The sequence below is a fragment of the Somniosus microcephalus genome, chromosome 32 (assembly GCF_052327205.1).
Source record: "Somniosus microcephalus isolate GS21.2 chromosome 32, FLI_Smic_1.0, whole genome shotgun sequence".
NCBI lineage: Eukaryota > Metazoa > Chordata > Chondrichthyes > Squaliformes > Somniosidae > Somniosus > Somniosus microcephalus.
Window position 1 is genome coordinate 41,690,957 of NC_141018.1, and position 27,383 is coordinate 41,718,339.

At 51.2% G+C, this 27,383-nt stretch overlaps 1 protein-coding gene across 1 annotated transcript in view; it reads left to right on the forward strand.

Moving 5' to 3' along the window:
- LOC147097526 (thrombospondin type-1 domain-containing protein 4-like) overlaps positions 1-27,383 on the forward strand; it is a 452,248-nt gene that overhangs the window by 414,349 nt on the left and 10,516 nt on the right. Inside the window, exon 17 of the mRNA XM_085972010.1 lies at positions 19,940-20,084. Coding sequence (XP_085828136.1) covers positions 19,940-20,084 — 145 coding nt within the window. The remainder of the gene's footprint in view (positions 1-19,939; positions 20,085-27,383) is intronic.

Genomic DNA, 27,383 nt, shown 5'->3' on the forward strand with positions numbered 1-27,383 from the left:
GATGCTGAGAAGTTGTTTCCCCAGGCTGGAGAGTCCTGGAGTGTTTAAGGGATGGTTTCCTGGACCAATATGTCGAGGAACCAACCAGAGATCAGGCCATCTTAGACTGGGTATTATGTAATGAGAAAGGATTAATTAGCAATCTTGTTGTAGGAGGCCCCTTGGGCCGGAGCGATCATAATATGATCTAATTCTTCATTAAGATGGAGAATGAAGTAGTCGACTCAGAGACTAGGGTCCTAAATTTAAATAAAGGAAACTACGATGGTCTGAGGCGCGAGTTGGGTAGGATTGATTGGGGAATGTCACTCAAAGGGTTGACGGTGGATAGGCAATGGCAAACATTCAAAGACCACATGAATGAACTACAGAATTTGTTCATCCCAGTTTGGCATAAAAATAAAACAAAAAAGGTGACTCAACCGTGGCTAATGCGGGAAATTAGGGATAGCATAAGATCCAAGGAGAGGACATATAAATTGGCCAGAAAAAGCAGTAAACCTGAGGATTGGGAGCAGTTTAGGATTCAACAAAGGAGGACAAAGGGATTAATTAAGAAGGGGAAAATAGAGTATGAGAGTAAGCTATCAGGGAACATAAAAACTGACTGTAAAAGCTTTTATAGATATGTGAAGAGAAAAAGATTGGTGAAGTCAAGCGTAGGTCCCTTGCAGTCAGAATCAGGGGAATTTATAATGGGGAACAAAGAAATGGCTGACCAATTAAATACATATTTTGGTTCTGTCTTCACAAAGGAGGACACAAATAACCTCCCAGAGATGTCGGGGAACATAGGGTCTAATGAGAGGGAGGAACTGAAAGAAATCAGTATTTGTAGGGAAATGCTGTTAGGGAAATTGACGGCATTGAAGGCCGATAAATCCCCAGGGCCTGATAATCTACATCCTAGGGTACTTAAGGAAGTGGCCCTAGAAATAGTAGATGCATTGCTGATCATCTTCCAACATTCGATGGAATCTGGAACAGTACCCATGGATTGGAGGGTAGCTAATGTTACCCCACTATTGAAAAAAGGTGGTCGAGAGAAAACAGGGAATAACATCTCAAGAGTCCATTATAAAAGGTGTAATAGCAGAGCACTTGGAAAAAGTGACAGGATCAGACAAAGTCAACATGGATTTACAAAAGGTAAATCGTGCTTGACTAATCTACTGGAATTTTTTGAGGATGTAACTGGTAAAATAATAAGGGAGAACCAGTGGATGTGGTGTATTTGGACTTTCAGAAGGCTTTTGATAAGGTCCCGCATAAGAGATTAGCGTGTAAAGTTAAGGCACATGGGATTGGGGGCAAGGTATTGACTTGGATAGAGAACTGGTTGGCAGACAGAAAGCAAAGAGTTGGAATAAACGGGTCTTTTTCCGAGTGGCAAGCAGTAACTAGTGGGGTACCGCAGGGATCGGTCCTTGGGCCCCAGCTATTCACAATATAAATGATCTAGACAAGGGAACTAGATGTAATATCTCCAATTTTGCAGATGACACAAAGCTGGGTGGGCGTGTGTGCTGTGAGGAGGATTGCGAGAAACTCCAGGATGATTTGGACAGGTTGGGTGATTGGGCAAAAGCATGGCAGATGCAATATAACATGGATAAATGCGAGGTTATCCACTTTGGTGGCAAAAACAGGAAGGCAGATTATTATCTGAATGGCAATAGATTGGGAGAAGGGGAAGTGCAACGAGACCTGAGTGTCCTTGTGCACCAGTTGCTGAAGGTAAACATGCAGGTGCAGCAGGCGGTTAAGAAGGCAAATGGCATGTTGGCCTTCGTAGCGAGAGGGTTTGAGTACAGGAACAAGGATGTCTTGCTGCAGTTGTACAGGGCCTTGGTGAGACCACATCTTGGGATGGCAGGAATGACGTATGAGGAGAGATTGGGTCGATTGGGCTTGTACTCGCTGGAGTTTAAAAGAATGAGAGGGGATCTCATTGAAACTTATAAAATTCTGACAGGACTGGACAGACTAGATGCAGGAAGGATGTTCCCGATGGTCGGGGAGTACAGAACCAGGGGTCACAGTCTAAGGATGAGGGGTAGGCCATTTAGGACAGAAATGAGGAGGAATTTCTTCACCTAGAGAGTGGTGAAACCGTGGAAATCCCTACCAACAGAAGGCAGTAGAGGCCAATACATTAAATATACTTAAGAAGGAGTTGCATATATTTCTTAAGGCTAAAGGGCTTAAGGGGTATGGGGAGAAAGGAGGGACCGGGTACTGAATTTGGATGATCAGCCATGATCGCATTGAATGGCGGAGCAGGCTCGAGGGGCCGAATGGCCTACTCCTGCTCCTCTCTTCTATGTTTCTATGTAACTAAGGGTCATAGTCTCAGGATAAGGGGTTGGCCATTTAGGACTGAGATGAGGAGACATTTCTTCACTCTGGGTTTATGAATCTTTGGAATTCTCTACCCCAGAGGGCTGTGGATGCTCAGTCATTGAGTATATTCAAGACGGAGATCAATAGATTTTTGGGCACTAAGAGCATCAAGGGATATGGGGACAGAGCGGGAAAGTAGAGTTGATGTAAAAGTTCAGCCATGAACTTATTGAATGGCGGAGCAGGCTCGAGGGACCATATGGCCTAATCCTGCTCCTGTTCTTATGACCCCTTTTGCCATCAACCCCTCTCATGGCCCAGCCGCACTTTACTCCTACCGCTGTGGTAGAGAACATTTTGGTGCAGACCAGTGCGGCCCTGTAAGACCAAGGCTAAGGTATCTGTCAACCTATTTAAAGTAGCAGACAGGTTGTCATCCAGAGTCTGTACAGTGGTGTTCAAGGTGTGCATAGACTCATTTGATTGGAGTCTATGACTGGCCACTCTATCCATGGAAGAAGACATCATCTCAGTGGCCTGTGACATCACCTCCCTCATGCTTGAGGTGGACTCCTCCAATCTCTCTGCAATCGTGGTGAGTCTAATTTGAAAACCTGTCAGTGCATCGCACATTGTCTGCTGCTGTTGAATAATTCTCCTCTTCATCGATGACCCAGGGTACAGCATCTGTGTTCAGCTGAGCAGAGCTTGGAGAGGGATGCGCCCTCTGACACGGACTCTCCACTGCTGTCCCTGTCTCCACCATCTGCTCTTGCTCACTTGTGAAGTGTGAGTCACCAGGTGAAAACCCAACTATCTGTCTTACTGGTGCCACCAAAATGTATCTGAGCTAGTGCATGGTCTGAATGAGTCCTGTGGCGGTGCACCCTCAGAAGGACTCAGCTCCTCTGAGGACTTGTCGCCTGCCACATTCACCGACTCCTGCTACACGCATGAAGGCCCTGTGAGAGATTAAAAAAACATGAATTAGTCATGGCAAGGTAAGAATGTTGCAAGTTATCATCATGAAGATGATCATATTTCACTCGCTGTGAAACCAAGTAAACATGATTGAGTGCCGTATGACATGTGGCTTTTATTTAATTGTGTCACCAGGTAGCTGGGAACTCCCCATCTCCGACAGCCAGAGACACTGAAACGCCACTTATTTCCAGCACCTCCTCCTCTGCAGTTGTGAGCTGCATGATCTGAGGAGGGCCTCCTCCGATTCTCTCCCTCTTCCTGGTGTTCTGTGCTCTCTTCTCCTGCAAGGAGGGAAAGAACAGACCTATGAGTGAGTGTAATGTAATGTGTTCATCCGATGGATGGAGTGCATTTGGTGAGGGTGACTATGAGGGAGAGGCATGACATTGTATAAGAATGAGGGTGAGTGGGAATGGTGGATGGGTAGATGGGGATGTGAGAAAGTGCATAGAAAGAGAAGGATGGGTGCACCTGCATGTGAGGAGTGATGTGAGAGTAGGCTTGAGAAGGCAGAGTGAAGGGGTGGGGTGATGCGCAAAGCAGGATGTAAGTGAATGTGCCACTGTAGTCACCTTTCCTGACCTGCTTAGGTCATTAAACCACTTCCTGCACTGAATCCAGGAGCGTGGAACCAAACTCCTGTTGCTGACCTCCTCCGCAACCTCCAACCATGCTTTCTTTGTCTCAGCAGCAGGCTTCTTCCTCCTGTTGTTAGGGAAGAGTATCTCTCTCCTACTCCTCACAGCCCCCAGCAGCATACCCAGGGAGGCGTCAGTGAAATGGGGCACAGCCTTTGCCTATCTGGACTCCATTCTGACACTTCGGGCTGGATTTTCATTGAGGAGGCGGGACTACAACTTTCGGGGTTGTAGTCCCGCCTCCATCGAGTTCTAGCCAACCCATGTGATTTTGACTTGATTGACCTCGTTGAGCCCGACCAGCGGGCTCAGCAGGCCAACTAAGGGCCGCCCGGCAACAGGTGACGTCACAGATTGATATTTCATCTGTCAAGACCTTTTGACAGATGAACCATCAGTGTTTGACAGCTGTTTGAAGCTGTCAAACACTGACAATCTGTACTCCAGGTTAATTCCTTCCTCTCAGGATGATTTAGAGATCTCCTCGGAACAGAAAGCTGAATGCTGCAATTTTTGACAGATCGCGGCCATTCTGCTTTCTGTGCCGGTGAGATGAGGGACTCCCGAGACCTGAAGGAAAGCTGTAAAGGTAAGTTCATGTAAGTAAAACTTCTTTAAACACACCAAACACACTTACCTCTTCACTCATGCACCCATTACTCACCTGAACACCGGACATCTAGACCCCTCCAAGCCCTTCATCCTGACGGCCCGCCTCGCTAACTTGGCGTGGTTTGGAGCTGTTGGGAATCCCACATTTCACCAATGAAAATAGGGATTAGGCTAAAAACTGCCTGTTAACTACCTGTTAACAGGCAGTTAATTGGCACTAATCCCCTTCCCACCTCGGGGAGGCGGGTCCCAGTGCAGGTCGGGTAGCCGCCTCCTTTGAAACTGGCATGGAGGCGGGTTGGGGGCGGGATGGGTTTGTGCCCCCCTATTACGGGATTTTAACCCCCCACACGCCTCCAATCCCACCTCCACGGCCCAATGAAAATCCTGCCCTTTCAGGTTTCTGACAGCCAACCCCAATTCCTTCAACTTGCATGTTTGGATTGTCCCTTTAAATACTAAAGTTGAGATCGCGTTATGCGGGTCCACATCATGCCACTGATTGGACGGGAAACCCGGAAGTAAAATGATAATGAGGTGGCTGAGTTAAAAATCCACTGACAGTCGTGCTGCACTTCTGGGTTTCCTGTGCGATATTGGACCCCGCACTCCCTTCCCCCCGCCCCCCCCATCCCAGTGCGCGCAAACTTAAAATCGGGACCATTTATTCCCAGAATTGTTTCTGATCAGTCACCAAAAAACACCAGCATCAAAAAGCAGATAGCATTACTTATGAGGCAAATTCAAAATACAAAGCTAACTATGCCATATTTCAATGGCACCGCCCATTTAATGTGGTGAGTCATTTGCAGAGGGTCTTAAAGCCTAGAAATCATTCCTTTGAAGTGCAGTGTAAGCAAAATCCGTATCACTTGTTTCTGTATGAATTGGCAAGAGTGAGTTACTGTATATTCCCATTGGCTAATGGGAATAGATTTGTTACTGCATACACATAATGGATCAGCAAGTCAGAATGCACCTGTAATAATGTTGCTGAGGCACTTGTTGGTGAGCTACTGGTATAAGAAATGCATGAATCCAGCTGTGGAATATGGAAATTTATTCGGAATTCACTATTTCTTTTACATCGTTTATACATGCGGAGTTTTCTTCAATGTGTCACGAACTTATGGCGGGAGATCTAGAGATTTCCTGTTGAAACTATTCCAAAGTCCACTTTGCAGCAGAATCACACAGGGTCTTGTTATGGCAGTGATGCTGTGATAAATTTGTTTCTTTGGGGCAGAAAGGCAACACCGAATAAATGAAGGGTATGCCAGACAATGGAAGAAGTAACAGCGATGGTGTGCGTGGAGTTGCACAGGGCCATTTGGATTCAAATAAGGAAGAAGCGATATGTGACACAGATATATGCCTAATTACTGGGACTCAGAACAAAGAGCGTGTAGTAGTAAATTTTTCCTGTAAAACAGCAAACAAAACTATAAATATTAACATGAAATTCATAAACAGCCCATGCATGAACAATAGAATTTACAGCAAACAGAGACATACATAGCTGTAAGCACAATAATTGAGTGAGTAAAATTGTATTAATGGAGGTGGCAAGATAATGGTGCCACAGAGATTGTGTAGCAGACTAAGTCATTGCTCAATACATTTGCAATTAATGCATTATAGTAATCCTTGCAATAGGAAAGAAAGGATGAGGAGTGATGATGTCTCACAAATAAGAACCATTTCCAGCTATGGGAATACTCTGGCACACACAAGTAGGGAGGGCATGAGAGATAGTAAAGAGCTACTGGATTTTAGCATGATATTTAGGGTAGTGTGTTGGCAAAAACTGTTAGTCATCTGATGATAGACAATGATTGAACAGCACCACTCAAGGCAACAGTGCTGAAGCAATCTTGTGTGGAGTATTTGCAAAGTAAGTCCATCCCTCAGGCTAGAGGATTTTTTAATGATTAGATGTTCTATCTATTCCTCAAAATCAATAACCAAGAAAGACTAGCATTTACATTGCGCCTTTCATGATCTCAGGACATCCCAAAGCATTTTACAGCCAATGAAGTACCTTTGAAGTGTAGTCACTGTTGTAATGTAGGAAACAATAAGGTTCTGGGGGGGGGGGGGGAAATTTGGTTGGTTAGTGCCGCCTGTTAGCGCCTCTAACGGGACGCTAATGACTAACCGCCTGTACGCGGCGATTTAAGCGCCGCCCGCAAAATTGAACTGGTGGTTTGCAGTGGCGCTAAACACTACCGCCACAATCTCCTGTGCCTGGAGATCATGATGTCATTCAAGCGCACATTGCCCCGGTCCGGAAATTGATTCTCGCCCCCTGCCTCAGCGCCTGCCGCTAGGAACAACAGGTAGAGGGGGTCGGTTTGCAGTCGGCTGGGAGCTGGGGGAGAGCTATTTAAAGGCGTGCGCTTCCTGTTTTTTCCTGTCAGCAATCAATTCTGCGTACGCAGGTTGAGAGAGGGAGAGAAGCGTCTGGAGACCTTTAACGGTTTCCTACTTGAAGGAGTTTTGGTCGTCAGCAAGACTTATCAGGTTCCCATTTCTGTAACCTTTAGTACTACCACATTTAGAAGAGTTAATGGGGGCTGTACTGGCACGGGATCTCACCCTCCACTTCGCTGTCGCAGGCAGCGGAGGCGGAGAGAGAGAGTGGAAAATGTAGTCAGAGGGAGGAGGGCCAACAGGGCTCTGCACAAGAGACCTTACCCTCCCAGGGTATTCCGGGAGCAATTCTCATGTATCCATCTGTCCGAGGAGCAGTGTTTTAGAAAGCTCCGCTTCAGCAAGGAGGTGCTCACAGAGCTCTGCCACCTCCTGCAACCAGAGCTCCAGCCTCAGCTCAGGACCAGGACGTCTCTGTCGGTGGCAGTGAAGGTGACAGTGGCTCTCAATTTCTACGCCAGCGGCTCCTTCCAGGCTTCAACAGGGGATATTGCGAACATCTCTCAGTTCGCTGTTCATTGCTGCATCCGGGAGGTCACAAATGTTCTCTACAAAAGGAAAAGGCAGTACACCTCATTCCTCATGACCCGAGACAAACAGCGTGAACGCGCATGTGGCTTCGCTAGGATAGCGGGCTTCCCCATGGTTCAGGGCGCCATTGACTGCATGCACGTGGCATTGCGGGCACCTCGTAAAAAAGCAGAAGTTTTCCGTAACCGCAAAGGCTACCACTCTCTGAACATGCAGTTGGTGTGCGACCACAGACAGCGCAGCCTCGCCGTCAATGCTCACTATCCTGACAGCAATCACGATTCATTCATCCTGCGCCAGACTGGTGTCCCAGAACTGTTCCAGCCACCACATCAAGCTCGTGGCTGGCTCCTCGAGGACAAGGGTTATCCACTCTTGTGATGAAATATATGCCTTCATCAGCCCATGTGTTTTACCTGCTTGTATTGTGTGAACTGCCCCCTTTTGTTCCTATTGTGTGTATTGGCTACGCCCCTGTCTTTTGCCATATAAAGGTCTCAAGAGCTGTATGAGTCATTCCTACCAGACGAACCCGATGTGGGAAGACCTGCAATGCTGCAATGTTCTTAGTGATTAAAAACCTTCAGTTGAATCCTTGTCTTTGAGTCATTGATGGCATATCAATTTTAATCACTAAAACACCAAGATGGATCGACTCCTGAAACCAGAGTGCTTGGATCTGGACCCCCATGCCTCAGACGCAGCCACACAGTTCGGACACTGGTTCCAATGCTTCAAATTTTTCATTGCAAACTCCATCCACCGCCATAGCAGCCGCAACCGCTACCGGAGACATGAAACTGGGAATCCTGCGAAACTGGGTGAGCCATCGGGTCTCCCCTCTCATCCAAGATGCCACCAGTTACGGGGATGCCTGCACCATTCTGAAGGCCCACTATGTGCGGCCAATAAACGAGGTGTACGCCAGGCATCTTCTGACTACTCGCACGCAGCGGCATGGTGAGTCACTAGAGGACTTTATACTAAGCCTAAAAGTACTGGGCAGAGACTGTAACTGTAAGGCCGTGTCTGCCATCGTGTACACGGAGGAGCTGATTCGAGACTCCTTTATTGCGGGCCTCAGTTCAAATTACATTCGGCAGAAACTGTTTGAAAAGGAGGGACTGGACTTAAAACAGGCTATAGATATAGCGCGATCGCTGGATATGGCCCAGAAGAACTCTGAATCCTGTTCCCCAGGCCACGCGCCCACTCCGCCTCGTGCGCGCCGTGGGGGCCGCCATCTTGGAAGCCATCTTCACCTCCCAGGTCTCAGGCCAGCCCAGCACCATCGGAGCCCCAGCCTCCACCCAGGAGCCCCACTACTGCCGCGATGCATCGGGGCCCGAAATGCTACTTCTGCGGCCAGGACAAACACTCCAGGCATCTGTGTCCAGCGAAGGGCACCACCTGTTTTAAATGCGGGAAGAAAGGACATCTCAGCAAAGTCTGCAGAGGGAACTCCAACTCCACCACCGCCGCGTGCGCGCCGTGGGGCCGGCCATCTTGGACGCCATCTTGTCCACCCTCATGGAGTCCACCATCTTGCTCCGACTACACGGACCTCCAGGACCCACTAGTGGCCTCGATCACAGTGGATCAATCCAGGCCACATCCGTTGTCCAAATCGATGATGGACATAGAGGTAAACGGGAACAAGGTTAAATGCTTGATTGACTGCGGGAGCACCGAAAGCTTTATTCATCCTAGCCTGGTAAAATGACTTTCACTAACGATAGTCCCCACACAGGGCAAAATCGCCATGGCCGATAAGACTCATACCTCAAAAATTACAGGTTTCTGCGCGGTTATGTTGTCGGTAAAAGGCAATGATTACAGAGATTTTAAACTATTGATAATGCCAGATCTCTGTGTGAGCGTGATCTTGGGTCTGGACTTCCAGTGCCACCACCAAAGTATCACGCTTACCTACGGTGGGTCCCAGCCGCCCCTCACAGTGTGTGGTCTGGCTACCCTGAAGGTCAAGCCGCCCTCTCTGTTCGCCAACCTCGCACCCAACTGTCGACCAATAGTGACCAAGAGTAGGCGGTACAGCTGGGAGGATAGACGGTTCATTGCGTTGGAAGTAGAAAGACTCAAGCGGGAGGGTATCATCAAATGCAGTACCAGCCCGTGGCGCGCCCAGGTAGTAGTAGTTAGGGGTAGCGAAAAGAAGCGGATGGTGATAGATTATAGCCAGACGGTTAATCTATACACCCAGCTAGACGCCTACCCTCTGCCCCGCATAGCGGATATGGTTAACCAAATCGCGCAATACCGGGTGTTTTCCACCATCGACCTAAAATCGGCATACCACCAGCTCCCCATTCGGCCGGAGGACCGTCCATACACCGCCTTCGAGGCGAACGGACGTCTCTACCACTTCCTCAGAGTCCCCTTTGGGGTAACGAACGGGGTCTCGGTCTTCCAGCGGGAGATGGACCGCATGGTCGATGAGAACCAGTTAACAGCCACCTACCCATACCTAGACAACGTCACCATCTGCGGCCACGACCAGCAAGACCACGACTCGAACCTCGCAAGATTTCTGAAAACCGCCCTCAGACGCAATCTCACCTACAACGAGGATAAGTGTGTCTTTAGCACCACGCGCCTCTGTATCCTGGGCTGTGTGGTGGAAAACGGGGAAATCGGTCTGGACCCCGACCGATTGCGCCCCCTATGGGAGCTACTCATACCAAACACTCCCAAGGCCCTGAAAAGGTGCCTGGGGTTCTTCTCCTATTACGCCCAATGGGTCCCCAATTATTCCGACAAGGCCCGTCCCCTCCTGAAATCAACGTCCTTCCCGCTCACGGCCGAGGCCCACGCCGCCTTCAACAGCATTAAGCACGACATTGAGAAGGCCGCGCTGCAGGCAGTGGACGAAAACATCCCTTTCCAGGTCGAAAGCGATGCGTCCGACTTCGCTTTAGCAGCCACCCTCAACCAGGATGGGCGGCCCGTAGCCTTTTTCTCAAGAACCCTCCAAGGGCCCGAGATCAGGCACTCCTCGGCAGAGAAGGAGGCCCAGGCCATAGTGGAGGCAGTGCGGCACTGGAGGCACTACCTAGCCGGCAAACGCTTCACCCTGCTTACCGACCAGCGGTCGGTAGCCTTCATGTTTAACTGTAAGAAGTCACACAACACCAGGTTATAGTCCAACAGCTTTATTTGAAATCACAAGCTTTCGGAGCGCTGCTCCTTCTTCAGGTGAAGGGCACCTGAAGAAGGAGCAGCGCTCCGAAAGCTTGTGATTTCAAATAAAGCTGTTGGACCATAACCTGGTGTTGTGTGACTTCTTACATTCATGTTTAACAACAGACAGAGGGGTGATGCGCCATCAATTACTCAAAAGACTGAGGTTAAGCGAGTAACAACCAGGCTTTTATTAACTAAAGAATGAAGGTCTTGTCTCGAGTGGTCGACCCGTCCAGAATACTAAGGGACTGGGAGGTAGTCACTTATATACCTGGAATAGTGGGAGGAGTCAGCCGAGGCATGTCCAGACCTGTACCTAGTGGAATACACATACACATACAGACAGGTATAACAGTGGTTTACCACATTCACCCCTTGTTTAAAAATGAGTCCGGCGGGGTGAAGTGTATTTATAAGTTCGTGTATTGGAGTCTCTCCGGAGGTCTTGTCTGCCGCTGTGATCAACGTGGCGACGGCAGGGGTGGTGGAGCTTCCGGCGTCGCGTCCCGTGTCGCGTCCCGTGTAGGCTGGGGCCCTGGAGTGTAGTCCTCGTGGGTGACGGTCCAAGGCGAGCCGGCTGCTGGGGTTGGATATCGGGTCGTGGGGGGGGGTGGTAATGGGTAGTGGGTTACAGCGGTCCCCGAGGGTGCGAGGTCTCGTATGGAGACTGTGTCCTCCCGCCCGTCCGGGTACACAATGTAAGCGTACTGGGGGTTGGCATGGAGGAGGTCGACCCTCTCGACCAGGGGGTCCGTTTTACTGGCCCTCACGTGTCTTCTTAGTAGTACCGGCCCTGGGGACGTCAGCCATGGCGGAAACGATGTCCCCGATGTGGACTTCCTTGGGAAGACAAACATTTTCTCGTGAGGGGTGGCATTGGTGGCAGTGCAGAGCAGTGACCGAATCGAGTGGAGCGCATCGGGGAGCAACTCCTGCCAGCGGGAGGTCGGAAGGCCCCTAGACTTTAAGGCTAGTAGGGCGGCCTTCCAAACTGTTGCATTCTCTCTTTCCACCTGTCCGTTCCCCCGGGGGTTGTAACTGGTGGTCCTGCTTGTGGCTATACCCATAGCGAACAGGTACTGGCGGAGTTCGTCGCTCATAAACGATGAGCCCCGGTCGCTATGGATATAGCTGGGGAAACCGAACAGGGTGAAGAGGCTGTTCAGAGATTTAATGACCGTGGCACTGGTCATGTCCGGGCAGGGGATAGCGAACGGGAAACGGGAGTACTCGTCAATGATGTTGAGGAAGTACACATTGCGGTCGGAGGAGGGGAGAGGCCCTTTAAAATCGACGCTCAGGCATTCGAAAGGGCGAGTGGCTTTTATCAGGTGGGCTCTGTCTGGTCTATAAAAGTGCGGTTTGCACTCAGCGCAGACTTGGCAGTTCTTGGTCATGGTCCTGACCTCCTCGATGGAGTAAGGCAGGTTGCGGGCCTTGATGAAGTGGAAGAACCTGGTGACCCCCGGGTGGCAGAGGTCATTGTGGAGGGCCCTCAGCCTATCGATCTGCGCGCTGGCGCAGGTGCCACGCGATAGGGCATCTGGGGGTTCATTGAGCTTCCCAGGCCGGTACAAGATCTCGTAATTGTAGGTGGAAAGTTCGATTCTCCACCTCAAGATCTTGTCATTTTTGATTTTGCCCCTCTGCTTGTTGTTGAACATAAAAGCAACTGAACGCTGGTCAGTGAGCAGGGTAAATCGTTTTCCGGCCAGGTAGTGCCTCCAATGATGCACAGCCTCCACAATAGCCTGGGCCTCCTTCTCGACCGCGGAGTGTCTGGTCTCCGGGCCCTGGAGGGTTCATGAGAAGAACGCCACAGGTCTCCCTGCCTGATTAAGGGTGGCGGCCAGAGCAAAGTCGGATGCATCACTTTCCACCTGGAAGGGGATGGATTCATCCACTGCGTGCATGGTGGCTTTGGCAATGTCCTCCTTGATACGGTGGAAGGCCAAGCGGGCCTCTGCCATCAGGGGAAAAGAGGTGGTTTTGATCAGCGGACGGGCTTTGTCTGCATAGTAGGGGACCCACTGAGCGTAGTAGGAAAAAAACCCTAGGCACCTCTTCAGAGCTTTTAGGCAGTGGGGCAGTGGGAGTTCCGTAAGGGGACGCATCCGGTCCGGGTCGGGACCGATGACCCCGTGTTCCACAACACAGCCAAGGATGGCGAGGCGGTCTGTGCGGAATATGCACTTCTCCTTGTTATATGTCAGGTTCAGGAGTTGGGCGGTGCGGAGGAATTTCTCGAGGTTTGCGTCATGGTCCTGCAAGTCATGGCCGCAGATGGTCACATTGTCTAGGTAAGGGAAAGTGGCCTGCAGCGCGTTTTGATCGACCATCCGGTCCATCTCCCTTTGGAAGACGGAGACCCCGTTGGTAACGCCGAAGGGAACCCTAAGGAAGTGATAGAGGCGGCCGTTTGCCTCAAAAGCAGTATACTGGCGGTCTTCAGGGCAGATGGGGAGCTGGTGGTACGCTGATTTCAGGTCAATGGTCGAAAAGACGCGGTACTGCGTGATCTGGTTGACCATGTCAGCTATGGGGGGGAGTGGGTAGGCGTCCAGCAGGGTGTAGCAGTTTATTGTTTGACTGTAGTCGATGACCAGGCGTTGTTTCTCGCCGGTCTTAACGACCACAACCTGGGCTCGCCAGGGGCTGGAGCTGCCCTCAATAATCCCCTCCTTCAGGAGCCGCTCCACTTCGGTTTTGATGAAAACCCTGTCCTCGGCACTGTATCGCCTGCTCTTTGTGGCGATGGGCTTGCATTCGGGGGTGAGGTTAGCAAACAGTGGGGGGGGTGGGACTCTGAGTGTGGAGAGGTTGCATCTGGTGTGCGGTGGGCAATTTGGAGGCTGCTGGCTGCGGACTGTGAGTGGGGGGAGGGGGCTAACGCTTTTGAGGTGGCACTAGAAATCCAACCCCAGTAGGACGGCAGCGCAGAGGTCGGGCAGGACCAGGATTTTAAAATTATTGAACACAGTCCCGTCTACTACTAGTGTCACCATGCAGTAGCCGCCAATGTCCGCTGACTGGGACTCGGAGGCCATAGAAATCCACTGGTGCGCAGGCAGGACTGGGAGAGAGCAACACCGCACCGTGTCGGGGTGGATGAAGCTCTCTGTGCTCCCGGAGTCAAAAAGGCAGTTTATTGCATGGCCATTTACCTTAACGTCCATTTTGGACTGAGCTAGTTGGTGCGGTCTCGTTTGGTCCAGCGTAACAGAGGCCAGCGTAGGGGTCGGTGTGTCGCTGCGGGTATCAGATGGGGGGGGTGTTGGCGGTCTGCTGCGTCCCGGCTCGTGTCCAAGATGGCGGCGTCCATGATTCCCATGTGGCTGGAGTCGTCCAAGATGGCTGCTGCTGCGGTGGTTCGCACACGGCTGGTGAGGCCCAAGATGGCGGCCCGCATGGCCCACACGCGGCGCTGTTGGGGGCCCAAGATGGCGGCTCGCACGGCCCACACTCGGCGCTGCTGGTGTTCGGGGTGGCTTTGGCCTTGCAGACGCTGGCGTAGTGTCCCTTTTTCCCGCAGCCCGAGCAGGTCGCATTCTTCGCCGGGCAGCGCGCTCTGGGGTGTTTGGCCTGGCCACAGAAGTAGCATTTCTGGCCTTGGGATACTGCTGTCTGGCTTTGGGACACTGCTGCGGTAGTTGGGCCGTTGTTGGGCTGTGGCTGGGGTGGCACGGTGCTATGGGGCTGTCCTACCATGTCCCAGGTTGTCGTTCCCCGCGGCGTCCACGGTGCAGAGGAGTAGGCTTCCATGCCCCGGTAGGCTGCGTCCAGCGTTAGTGCGATTTCGGAGGCTTTGTCGAGGGTGAGGTCACTCTGCTCCAGCAGTCGCTGTCGGGTGTAGTTGGACCTGTGGCCCGCTACGAAGGCATCCCGGATCAGTTCCTCCGTGTACTTAGCGGGCGTTACCGCCTTACACCCACAGGCCCGGCCAAGCACGGACAGTGCTTGGAGGTATTCCTCAGTCGATTCCCCAGGTTGTTGCTTGCGACTCCCCAGAAGGTGCCTGGCGTATACTTTGTTCACAGGGCGCGTGTACTGGGTCTTGAGGAGCTGGAGGGCGGCTGTGTACGAGGTCGCGTCCCGGATGACTGAGTACACTCGGTGGTTCACCTTGGAGATCAGGACAGACAGTTTGTCCGCATCCGTTACGACCGCAGTGGAGGCAGTCAGGAATGTCTCGAAGCACGTGAGCCAGTGAGCAAACTTGGTGGAAGCGTCCGCTTCCCGACTGTCCAGGTCCAGGCATGCTGGTGTGAGGATCTTCTCCATTATAAAAAATTTAGTTAATAAAATTGATGCGCCATCAATTACTCAAAAGACTGAGGTTAAGCGAGTAACAACCAGGCTTTTATTAACTAAAGAATGAAGGTCTTGTCTCGAGTGGTCGACCCATCCAGAATACTAAGGGACTGGGAGGTAGTCACTTATATACCTGGAATAGTGGGAGGAGTCAGCCGAGGCATGTCCAGGCCTGTACCTAGTGGAATACACATACACATACAGACAGGTATAACAGTGGTTTACCACAAGGGGGAAGATCAAGAACGACGTAATTCTCAGGTGGCGGATCGAACTCTCCACGTTTGAGTACGACATAATATATAGGCCGGGGGCCCTCAACAAATCCCCCAACGCCCTATCACGAGGGATGTGTGCCAGCATCCAGGGGGACAGGCTACAGGGCCTCCACAATGGCCTCTGCCACCCGGGGGTCACCCGGCTATTCCACTTTATAAAACCCCGTAACCTGCCCTATTCCATCGAGGAGGTCCGGTCTATGACCAGGGACTGCCGCACCTGTGTGGAATGCAAGCCCCGTTTTTTCAGGCCCGACCGAGCCCACCTGATCAAAGCTACACGGCCATTCGAGCGCCTGAGCTTAGATTTCAAGGGACCACTCCCCTCCACCGACCGCAATGTGTACTTTCTCAACGTTGTGGACGAGTACTCCCGCTTCCCATTCGCCTACCCCTGCCCAGACATGACCAGTGCCACGGTCATCAAGTGCCTCGGCAACCTGTTTTGCACGTTCGGCATGCCTAACTACATCCACACTGACAGGGGGGCGTCGTTCATGAGCGATGAACTGCGCCAATACCTGCTGTCGAAGGGGATAGCCACGAGTCGGACCACTAGTTATAACCCCCGGGGTAATGGGCAAGTGGAGAGGGAGAACGCAACAGTGTGGAAGGTGGTCACCTTAGCACTAAGGTCTAAAGGCCTCCCCACCTCCCGCTGGCAGGAGGTCCTCCCAGACGTACTCCACTCGATAAGGTCGCTACTGTGTACCGCTACTAACGCCACTCCTCACGAGAAGATGTTTGTTTTTCCCCGCAAATCAACCTCAGGAGTATCCCTACCCTCGTGGCTCTCCACCCCAGGGACAGTCCTGTTACGAAAGCATGTGAGGGGCCACAAAACAGACCCCCTCGTGGAGGCAGTACACCTACTCCACGCAAACCCACAGTACGCGTACGTCAAGCACGCTGACGGGCGTGAAGACACCGTGTCCATAAAGGACCTCGTCTCAGCAGGAAGCGACGACGACCCATCACCACCACCCCCAGAAGAACCTCCACCATCCCCAGAGGTATCCTCACCACCCCCAGAAGTACCTGCAACACCCCCAGCACATGGGTATGCCCAGGAGGGCACCACGGACTCCCGGTCGGAACCCGAGGTACTGTTGCGACGTTCAGGAAGGACTATCACACCCCCGGACAGACTAAATCTGTAGAAGGGGTGAATGTGATGAAATATATGCCTTCATCAGCCCATGTGTTTTACCTGCTTGTATTGTGTGAACCACCCCCTTTTGTTCCTATTGTGTGTATTGGCTACGCCCCTGTCTTTTGCCATATAAAGGTCTCAAGAGCTGTATGAGTCATTCCTACCAGACGAACCCGATGTGGGAAGAGCTGCAATGTTCTTAGTGATTAAAAGCCTTCAGTTGAATCCTTGTCTTTGAGTCATTGATGGCCTATCACACTCTACACCTGGCTGATGACACCACTCCGTAACCCCAACATTCCTGCTGGGCTCACCTACAATGAGAGCCATAGCGCCACTAGGAACCTCATTGAACAGACAATCGGTGTGCAGAAGTAACAGTGTTTTGACCACTGGAGGAGCCCTGCAGTACTCCCCTGATCGCGTATCGGTTTTCATAGTTGTGTGCTGCATGCTTCACGACCTTGCCATTCTGAGGACCCAGCCTTGCCACCAGGGATTGGTGGACCACCTCAGGAGGAGGAAGAGGGAGAGGAGGAGGAGGAGGATGAAGAGGAGGAGGAGCAGCAACAACGTGGGAGGGAGGCACTCAATGTTGCTTCCGCAAGGGCCGTTCGTGAACACCTCATAACACAGCGCATCTGATGAATGACAGAGAAGATGGCATTTGGGATCAACAACCACATCATTACAGCCATCCCGCAGCTCCTATTACCGGCCAAAGTTTCAATGAGAAACATGGGGAAATTTGTAACGTTTAAATACATTTTTTTATTATTCTGAACAACTTCTTATCGTGTCTACACACTGTTCCCTTTGGGGAACAGTATGAGGTAGTGGAAGGATTTCTGGCCGTGTTAAACGCTCCTTCCGACTGTGTCTTATTAAGCACAACCAATAACAAACAAACACAACAACTGGTTCTTGGCACATCGAAATAATTCTTAACAAAGTGAACAATATATTTACAAACAAATCCAACATTTGGTCGAAAAACTTGTTAGTCGGCCTTCTTCAATGAACTCCCTCCCCTTCGCACTTCCCCCCGCCCCCCCCCCGCCCGACCACAACCCTATTGCTCCTCCGTAATGTGGCCCCAGTGGCTGCAGCAAGGCTGGCAGAAGGCTGCTGAATCTCGGATCCAGAGACTGCAGATGGCCTTGCAGGATGCTCTCGACCAGCTCTGGGCCTGGAGGGCCCGGCTACAGACTGCACCAACTCTGCATGGGCGGCAGCAGTCTGGGCTGGCTGGGTTACAGGTTGTGGCAAGTGCAATGGCGGAGTGGCAGTGTTGGGAGCAGGAATGCTGTCATCCTGAGAGAGGCCAGCACCTTCCTGCTCGACCAACACACTGCCCCTCCCCCGGGGCAGAACCACAGCATCCGGAGCAATCTGCTCGAGCACAGATTGCTGGCCTGCTGCGGCACCATCAGACCCCCGGTGGAAAATGGTCACCCCAGCTACGGTGGCAGCAGTCAGCGCTTGCGTGGCATCAATCTGAGACTGCATCAGAGGAGTCTGAGATTGGATGGCACCAACCAGTGACTCGATTCCAGCACTAAGCCGTTACGTTGCCTCGGCCTGTGCTGCGATAGATGCTGCCACCTCACCCACGGCATGGGGTCTGGATCTCCACGGTCTCTCTGCAAGTCAACCACCCTCTACAACAAGGCAAAGATGGGATCGAGGGTTTGCGCACAGATGACAGCTGTGCTGGCGGCGGACTCTTCCACACTCCTAGCCAGTTCATCCATCCTCTCAGGCACCCTTTCCATTGCACCCATGAGCTCAGTATGCATGCTCATCGTCTGTGTGTTTTTTGCCGCGATATCGAGATCCTCATCTGAGTCCTGTGCAGCAGAACTCGTGCATGCACTCATCCTCCGAGGAGATGGCCCCTGAGCTGAGGGGCATGCAGCTCCGCCTGACCTCCTCCCATGCGTTGTTGCTCCCTCCTGTTATGAGAAAGCTTGGCCTGCAAGAAAAAGGACAGCATGTGAGTGAGTGTACAGCCATGTGTTTGGCAGATGTGCCAGATGAATAGCCGTTAATGTCTGCAAGGTGTAAGATGTGGATGTGACTGTTACTAGATGGGCATAGTTGTTGGGTGAGTGTTGGGGATTTGCCAGTTTATATCATCTGTGCACAGAGTGAGGTTGAGATGGTGGGATGTAGAGGTATTTCAAGCATCTACTCACCCTGACCACCCGAGTGAGGTCAGTGAACTTCTTGCAGCACTGGGTGTGAGTCCTTTGGACCAGGCTCCTGGATGAGACATAATGGGCCACCTCCTTCCACACCCTTGTGAACTCCCGGGGCAATGGCCTCCTGCCAGTGTCTGGGAACAGCACTACCTGTCGGCGTTCCACAGCCACAACCAGAACCTCCAATGCCTGGTTGCTAAACAGACGCGCTCTCTCCCGGGGCCTCTGAGCAGCCATGATATTCGTGGTTCAAGATTTACACCTACTTGCAGGCCCAGGTCAAAAGCAGCAATGATCAGGGTGAGGCTGTACAGCATGATTGACCCCTTTAAGAACTGGAAGGCGCCAGAGGTAATTGACAGCGCATGAGCTTGAGTAGCGCTCTGAGGTACCACCCAATTCCCCGACATTAGCGCCCTAAGAGAAGTGTGTAGCGCTTGATTTAGCACTCCAATCACCTCCAGGGGTGCTGGAGATGAATTTCACGATCGCCGCCGATAATTTGCACTGGGTGCTAAATTTTGCGGCTGGTCGATAATCGCGCCCCAAAATGGTCGATACCAAATTTTTCCCCCTTCAAATATTAAGGTTAAGCAGTCATAAATTTATGGAGCATACAGAACATGCAATACTACCTAAAGAAAAGAAAGACTTGCATTTATATAGCGCCTTTCACGGCCACTGGATGTCCCAAAGCGCTTTACAGCCAATGAAGCACTTTTGGAAGTGTAGTTACTGTTGTACCCCTTTGTGTTTTTACTTTCTTTCCTCCATTCTGAATAAATTTCCTTATTCCACAGCTAGATTCATGCATTTCTTATACCAGTAGCTCACCAACTAGTGCCTCAGCAACATTATTACAGGTGCATTCTGACTTGCTGATCAGTTCCCATTAGCCACAAAATTTAAACATACAAGTTTGGTCTAACCAATGTTCTATACAAGTTTAACATAACTACTCTGCTTTTCAGTTCTATCCCTCTAGAAATAAACCCCAGTGCTTTGTTTGCTTTTTTTTAAATGGCCTTCTTAACATGCGTCATTACTTTTAGTGATTTGTGTATCTGTACCCCTAGATCCCTTTGCTCCTCTACCCCATTTAGACCCTTACTTTCCAAGGAGTATGTAGCCTCCTTATTCTTCCTACCAAAATGCACCACCTCGCACTAACTTGAAATTAATTTGCCAATTACACGCCCAATCTGCAAGTTTATTAATGATTAATTATTGATAATTCTTTATTATCTGCAGTGTTCTAAGTCATGTGAAGGAGGGTTCAGAGTGCGTGAAGTCCGCTGTCTAGGCGATGACATGATTCCTAGTGACCGCTGTGATCCTCATCAGAAGCCAGAGGAGCATCAGAGCTGCAACAATAAGCCTTGTATCCCACAAATAGGTACTGCTCAGAACATTTGGGGTACATTTACATTGCAGCTACCAGTCCTGAGACTCATAACTGCAGTTTAGGTTCCAGCCAGACAGTACATTGCTTGGCCCTTGCCTGGCTGGAACTCTATAATGTTCCTGGGCAGGAGTGCACTCTGTATATACCTGATGCATACATGGTCAAAGCTTACTTCTAAAAGTTAAAAATTTAAAAATGTAGAGAGTGGAGAATGGAGAATCTCTCCTCTAAATATTTTTGGGTTAAGTACAATCACACAACATCTGTGATTAGAGACAGGTAGGTTTACAAATTGCTCAGGAATCCAATGAACCCTCTGAGCACTTTGTAAAGCATGTCCTTATGTTCCTATGTTTGGCACTGTACTGGTTTAAACTGACAAATTTTCCTCTTCAGTGCTTAAAGCATCACCTGGGCAGAATGCATACAGGAATATTGGGCAGTGAGAATCGCATGCCTGCAATACAGCCCAATTTAATTTTTTTATCCATTAACTTAAATGAATGGAAAATTAGATGGGCTGTGTTAGGACATGCTTCATGCCCAAGTGCTAAGGAGGGACATTTGCTCCCATGTTTCTCATTCTGCCTCAAACATATTAAGATCAGGCCCAGACTCAATATTTCATAATCAAGCAAGACTGGATGGCATTTATTTTAATGCAAGGAGTCTTGCGAGTAAGGCAGACGAATTGAAGGTGTTGATGAACACATGGGAGTATGATATTGTTGCTATCACAGAGACATGGTTGAGGGAGGGGCAGGACTGGCAGCTCAATATTCCAGGGTATAGAATCTTCAGGCGAGACAGAGGAGGGTGTAAAAGAGGAGGGGGTGTCGCAATATTAATCAAGGAGGCAATTACTGCTGTAAGAAGGGATGATACCTTAGGCAGGTTCCTCTAATGAGGCCATATGGGTAGAACATAAAAACGAAAAGGGGGCAAGCACTTTGCTGGGAGTGTACGATAGGCCCCCAAACAGTCAGGGGGAGATAGAGGAACAGATATGTAGGCAAATCTCAGAGAAGTGTAGAAATAATAGGGTAATGATAGCAGGGGATTTCAACCTCCCCAATATTAACTGGGATAGTCAGTGTGAAAGGCTTAGAGGGTGCGGAATTCTTAAAGTGCATCCAGGAGAGCTTTTTGAGCCAGCATGTTGAAAGTCCTTCAAGAGAGGGGGCGGGGTACTGGACCTAATTCTAGGGAATGTAGCCAGGCAAGTGGTAGAAGTGTCAGTAGGAAAGCATTTTGGTGACAGTGAGTATAATTTGGTGAGATTTAAGGTAGTCATGGAAAAGGACAAAGATGGACCGGAAATAAAGGTTCTAAATTGGGGGAAGGCCGATTTTAATATAATAAGGCAGGATCTGGCCAAAGTGGACTGGGATCAGCTACTTGTAGGAAAATCTACATCGGAGCAGTGGGAGTCTTCCAGAAAGGAAATAGAGAGAGTACAATGCCAACATGTTCCCGTAACGACTGGGGGGGAAGAGAGAGAGCGACGGGGGGGAAGAGAGAGAGCGACTGGGGGGGGAAGAGAGAGAGCGACGGGGGGGGAAGAGAGAGAGCGACTTGGGGGGGGGAAGAGAGAGAGCGACTGGGGGGGAAGAGAGAGAGCGACTGGGGGGGAAGAGAGAGAGCGACTGGGGGGGAAGAGAGAGCGCGACTGGGGGGGAAGAGAGAGAGCGACTGGGGGGGAAGAGAGAGAGCGACTGGGGGGAAGAGAGAGAGCGACTGGGGGGGAAGAGAGAGAGCGACTGGGGGGGAAGAGAGGAGAGCGACTGGGGGGAAGAGAGAGCGCGACTGGGGGGGGAAGAGAGAGAGCCGGCTGGGGGGGAAGAGAGAGAGCGGCTGGGGGGGGAAGAGAGAGAGCGGCTGGGGGGGAAGAGAGATTGCGACTGGGGGGGGAAGAGAGAGTGCGGCTGGGGGGAAGGTGGCCTGATGGACCCCTGAGAAGGAAGGAAGAAGCGTAAGCTCTCCCTCCCTGTCCCACCCCCTCACTCTTCCCTCCCTGTCCCACCCCTTCACTCTTTCCCTCCCTCACCCTCTCTCTCCCTCCCCGTCTCTCTCCCTGCTTTACTCTCCCTCCCCCTCTCCTCACGCTCTCCCTCCCTCACCCTCTCTCTCTCCCTCCCCGTCTCTCCCTGCTTTACTCACTCTCCCTTCCTCCCCTCTCCCTCCCCCCCCACCCTCCCCCCCTCCCTCCCCCCACCCACCCCCACTCTCCCTCCCCCCACCCTCTCTCGCTCCCCTCCCCCCACCCTCTCTCGCTCCCCTCCCCCCACCCTCTCTCGCTCCCCTCCCCCCACCCTCTCTCTCTCCCCTCCCCCCACCCTCTCTCTCTCCCCTCCCCCCACCCTCTCTCTCTCCCCTCCCCCCCACCCACTCTCTCTCCCCCACTTCTCTCCCTCCCCCCACCCTCTCTCTCTCCCCTCCCCCCACCCTCTCTCTCTCCCCTCCCCCCACCCTCTCTCTCCCCCCGCCCCCCACCCTCTCTCTCTCCCCGACCCCCCACCCTCTCTCCCCGCCCCCCCACCCTCTCTCCCCGCCCCCCCACCCTCTCTCTCCTACCCCCACCCTCTCTCTCTCTCTCCCCTCCCCCTCTCTCTCTCTCTCCCCTCCCCCTCTCTCTCTCTCTCCCCTCCCCCACCCTCTCTCCCCTCCCCACCCTCTCTCCCCTCCCCCACCCTCTCTCTCTCCCCTCCCCAACCCTCTCTCTCCCCTCCCCCACCCTCTCTCTCTCCTCCCCACCCTCTCTCTCCCCTCCCCCCACCCTCTCTCTCTCCCCTCACCCTCTCTCTCTCCCCCTCCTCTCCCCCTCCTCCTCCTCCTCCCTCTCACCACCTCCCTACCCCCTCCTCCTCCCTCTCACCACCTCCCTACCCCCTCCTCCTCCCTCTCTCTCCCCCCTCTCCGCTGCCCGAGCCCTCATCCCCCGCTCCAATCCCTCTTTCCGCCCCGGGGCCCGGGCCTTGGCACCTGGATGAACGCGTTCCCTCGGCCGTCACCCTGATGCCGTTGGCCGAGGCGAACACCCGCAAAGACATGGCCCAGCCGAGTCCAGCGCCCCGGTCAGCTCGAGGTCCGCAGCCACTGTTCGGCCGCAGGCCACAAAGCACCCGAGCCCAGTGCCGGCGATGGCTCCACGGAGCTCCGTGCCGCCCCACGCACTGACATGGCCCCGCCCTCCCGAGCTGGCTTGAAGAGCGCCGATTGCGGCTGTGAGGGATGGCCAGCGGGCCCGGTTGCCGGGGTAACCCTTCCGCTCTCCAAGCCCCGCCCGAGATCAGCACATCCGAGAGCCCCGCCCCGCCCGAGCCGAGCAGGGAACAGAGAGAGACGCCGCGTCTCAGCTGCTCCTGCTGCGCGCGCACCCCTTTACTAAGGCAGTGGCGCTTGGCTGAGGCCCGCCCCTCCATCCTTCACAAAGATGGCGGCGATCGGGGGCCGCTTGTTGACTGGGGCCGGGAGGTGCCTAGCTCGGGCGTGGGTGCGGAGGAGAGGCCGAGGCTTCGAGGCCTACCTGGAAAAACGGGGAAAGGTAGGAAAATTAATTAGATTAGATAAAAGATTTAGAAAGTAATTAACTTTTTTTAAAAACAATATGTGTTTTAAAAGCAACGTTTTTATTAAAGACGCAGAAAGCGGGAAAAAGAAATGAAAAGTTTGAAATCAAGATGGCGGCGACTCACCTCGGTTCAGAACGATAAGGCCCGCCCACACAGGCACCGATTGGTGGACCGTCAGGTCACCGACCGTAGGAGGGCCCGGCCGCACGCGCCAGGAAGCCGCCGTACGATTGGTCGACCTCGACGTCACTCGATGCTAATGAGCGGATAATGAGTGAAATGTTGAACGTTTTTTGGATACCGCGGGCGCAATTTTTGTCTGGCCGAAACGTAAATACGCTTAGGACGGTTCTGGAATCGTCAGCTTTCTTTCGACGTAACACACGTGTAGGTACGCTCTATAACTTTCGAGTTAATTCAATACAGACAGACGGCATGACAGACAGACAGAAGAACCGCTTTATATATATAGATTAAGGGCAAGAGGGAAAGAGTAGGGCCCATTAGGGACCAAAGTGGCAATCTATGTGTAGAGCTGGAAGATGTAGGTGAGGTTTTAAATGAATATTTTGCATCTGTGTTCACTATGGAGAAGGACGATGTAGGCATAGAAATCAGGCAGGGGGATTGTGATATACTTGAACAAATTAGTATTGAGAGGGAGGAGGTACTAGCGGTTTTAGCAGGCTTAAAAGTGGATAAATCCCCAGGCCCTGATGTGACGTATCCCAGGCTGCTGTGTGAGGCAAGGGAGGAGATTGCAGGGGCTCTGACACAAATTTTCAGAACCTCTCTGGCCACAGGGGAGGTGCCAGAGAACTGGAAAACAGCTAACGTAGTACCATTATTCAAGAAGGGTAGTAGGGATAAACCAGGGAATTACAGGCTAGTAAGCCTAACATCAGTGGTAGGGAAATTATTGGAAAAATTCTGAGGGACAGAATTAGTCTCCATTTGGAGAGGCAAGGATTAATCAAGGATAGTCAGCATGGCTTTGTCAGGGGGAGATCATGTCTAACCAATTTGATTGAATTTTTCAAGGGGTGACTAGGTGTGTGGATGAGGGTAGTGCAGTTGATGTAGTCTACATGGACTTCAGTAAGACTTTTGACAAAGCCCCGCATGGGAGACTGGTCAAGAAGGTAAGAGCCCATGGGATCCAGGGCAATTTGGCACATTGGATCCAAAATTGGCTTAGTGCCAGGAGGCAGAGGGTGATGGTCAAAGGTTGTTTTTGTGACTGGAAGCCTGTGTCAAGTGGTGTACCACAGGGATCGGTGCTGGGTCCTTTGCTGTTTGTAAGAGTACATTAATGATTTAGATATGAATGTAGGAGGTATGATCAGTAAGTTCGCAGATGACACGAAAATTGGTGGAGTGGTAAATAGCGAGGAGGGAAGCCTCAGGCTACAGGATGATATAGATGGGTTGGTTAGATGGGCAGAACAGTGGCAAATGGAATTTAACCCTGAAAATGTGAGGTGATGCATTTTGGGAGGACTAACAAGGCAAGGGAATACACAATGAATGGTAGGACCCTAGGAAGGACAGAGGATCAGAGGGACCTTGGTGTGCATGTACATAGATCTCTGAAGGCAGCAGGACAGGTAGATATGGTGGTTAAAAAGGCATATGGGATACTTGCCTTCATTAATAGAGGCATAGAATATAAGAGCAGGGAGGTTATGATGGCGCTGTACAAAATGCTAGTTAGGCCACAGCTGGAATACTGTGTGCAGTTCTGGTCGCCACACTATAGGAAGGATGTGATTGCATTGGAGAGGGTGCAGAGGAGATTCACCAGGATGTTACCTGGGCTGGAGCACTTCAGCTATGAAGAGAGACTGGACAGGCTGGGGTTGTTTTCCTTAGAGCAGAGAAGGCTGAGGGGGGACCTGATTGAGGTGTACAAAATTATGAGCGGCATAGATAGGGTAGATAGAAAGGAACTTTTCCCCTTAGTAGAGGGATCAATAACCAGGGGGCATAGTTTCAAGGTAAGGGGCATGAGGTTTAGAGGGGATTTGAGGAAAAACTTTTTCACCCAGAGGGTGGTTGGAATCTGGAACCCACTGCCTGAAAGGGTGGTAGAGGCAGGAACCCTCACAACATTCAAGAAGCATTTAGATGAGCACTTGAAACGCCATAGCATACAAGGCTACGGACCAAGTGCTGGAAAATGGGATTAGAATAGACAGGGCTTGATGGCTGGCGCGGACACGATGGGCCGAAGGGCCTCTTTCTGTGCTGTATAACTCTATGACTCTATGACTGTGTACCTTCTTCCAGTCTGAAAAACAACCGTTCACCACTACTCTCTGTTTCCTGTCACTAGCCAATTTCGTATCCATGCTGTCCTTTTTATTCCATGGGCTTCAACTTTGCTGGCAAGCCTATTATGTGGCACTTTATCAAATGCCTTTTGGACGTCCATGTACACCACATTTTACATTAGCAGTTTAAATTCCCTAGTACAGTCCAAAAAAAAGCAACAGACTTATATCCTACTAACAAAAGCAAAATTGCGTAACAGTCTATGAGTTATACAAATGTTTCTTTTACCATGAGTTTTCATTGAACATTTGAAGTCACTATGAATCAAAACATTTAGATGCAGAGTGATTTTGTTTTGCTGAACTTAAAATTTTAGGAATTTTTGAAACCTTGAAGATTTATGACTGCATTAACCAAACAGAGACTGCGTAGAGCCAGTTTACATGAAATTGATGTCACTGATGTGCTTTCCTCTGTAATGGATGGAGAAGACAACATCACAGCTATAGTGCTGAAGACTTGTGCTCCAGAACTAGCCGCGCCTATAGCCAAGCTGTTCCAGTATAGCTACAACACTGGCATCTACCCGACAATGTGGAAAACTGCCCAGCTATGTCCTGTTCACAAAAACCAGGACAAATCCAATCCGGTCAATTACCGCCCCATCAGCCTACTCTCAATCATCAGCAAAGTGAGGGATGGTGTCGTCAACAGTGCTATCAAACGGCACTTATTCACCAATAACTTGCTCACCGATGCTCAGTTTGAGTTCCACCAGGATCACTCAGCTCCAGACCTCATTACAGCCTTGGTCCAAACATGGACAAAAGAGCTGAATTCCAGATGTGAGGTGAGAGTGACTGCCCTTGACATCAAGGCAGCTTTTAACCAAGTGTGGCACCAAGGAGCCCTTGTAAAATTGAAGTCAGTGGGGATCGGGGGAAAACATTCCACTGGCTGGAGTCATATCTTGAACAAAGGAAGATGGTTGTGGTTGTTGGAGGCCAATCATCACAGCCCCAAGACATCGCTGCAGGAGTTCCTCAGGGCAGTGTCCTAGGCCCAACCATCTTCAGCTGCTTCATCAATGATCTTCCCTCCATCATAAGGTCAGAAGTGAGGATGTTCGCTGTTGACTGCACAGTGTTCAGTTCCATTCGCAACTCCTCAGATAATGAAGCAGTCTGTGCCCGCATGCAGCAAGACCTGGATGACATTCAGGCTTGGGCTGATAAGTGGCAAGTAATATTCACGCCACACAAGTGCTAGGCAATAACCATTTCCGACAAGAGATAATCTAACCACCTCCCCTTGACATTCAATGGCATTACTATCTTCGAATCCCCCAACATCATTTCCCTGGGGTCACCATTGATCAGAGATTTAAGTGGACCAGCCACATAAATACTTTGGCTACAAGAGCAGGTCAGAAGCTAGGTATACT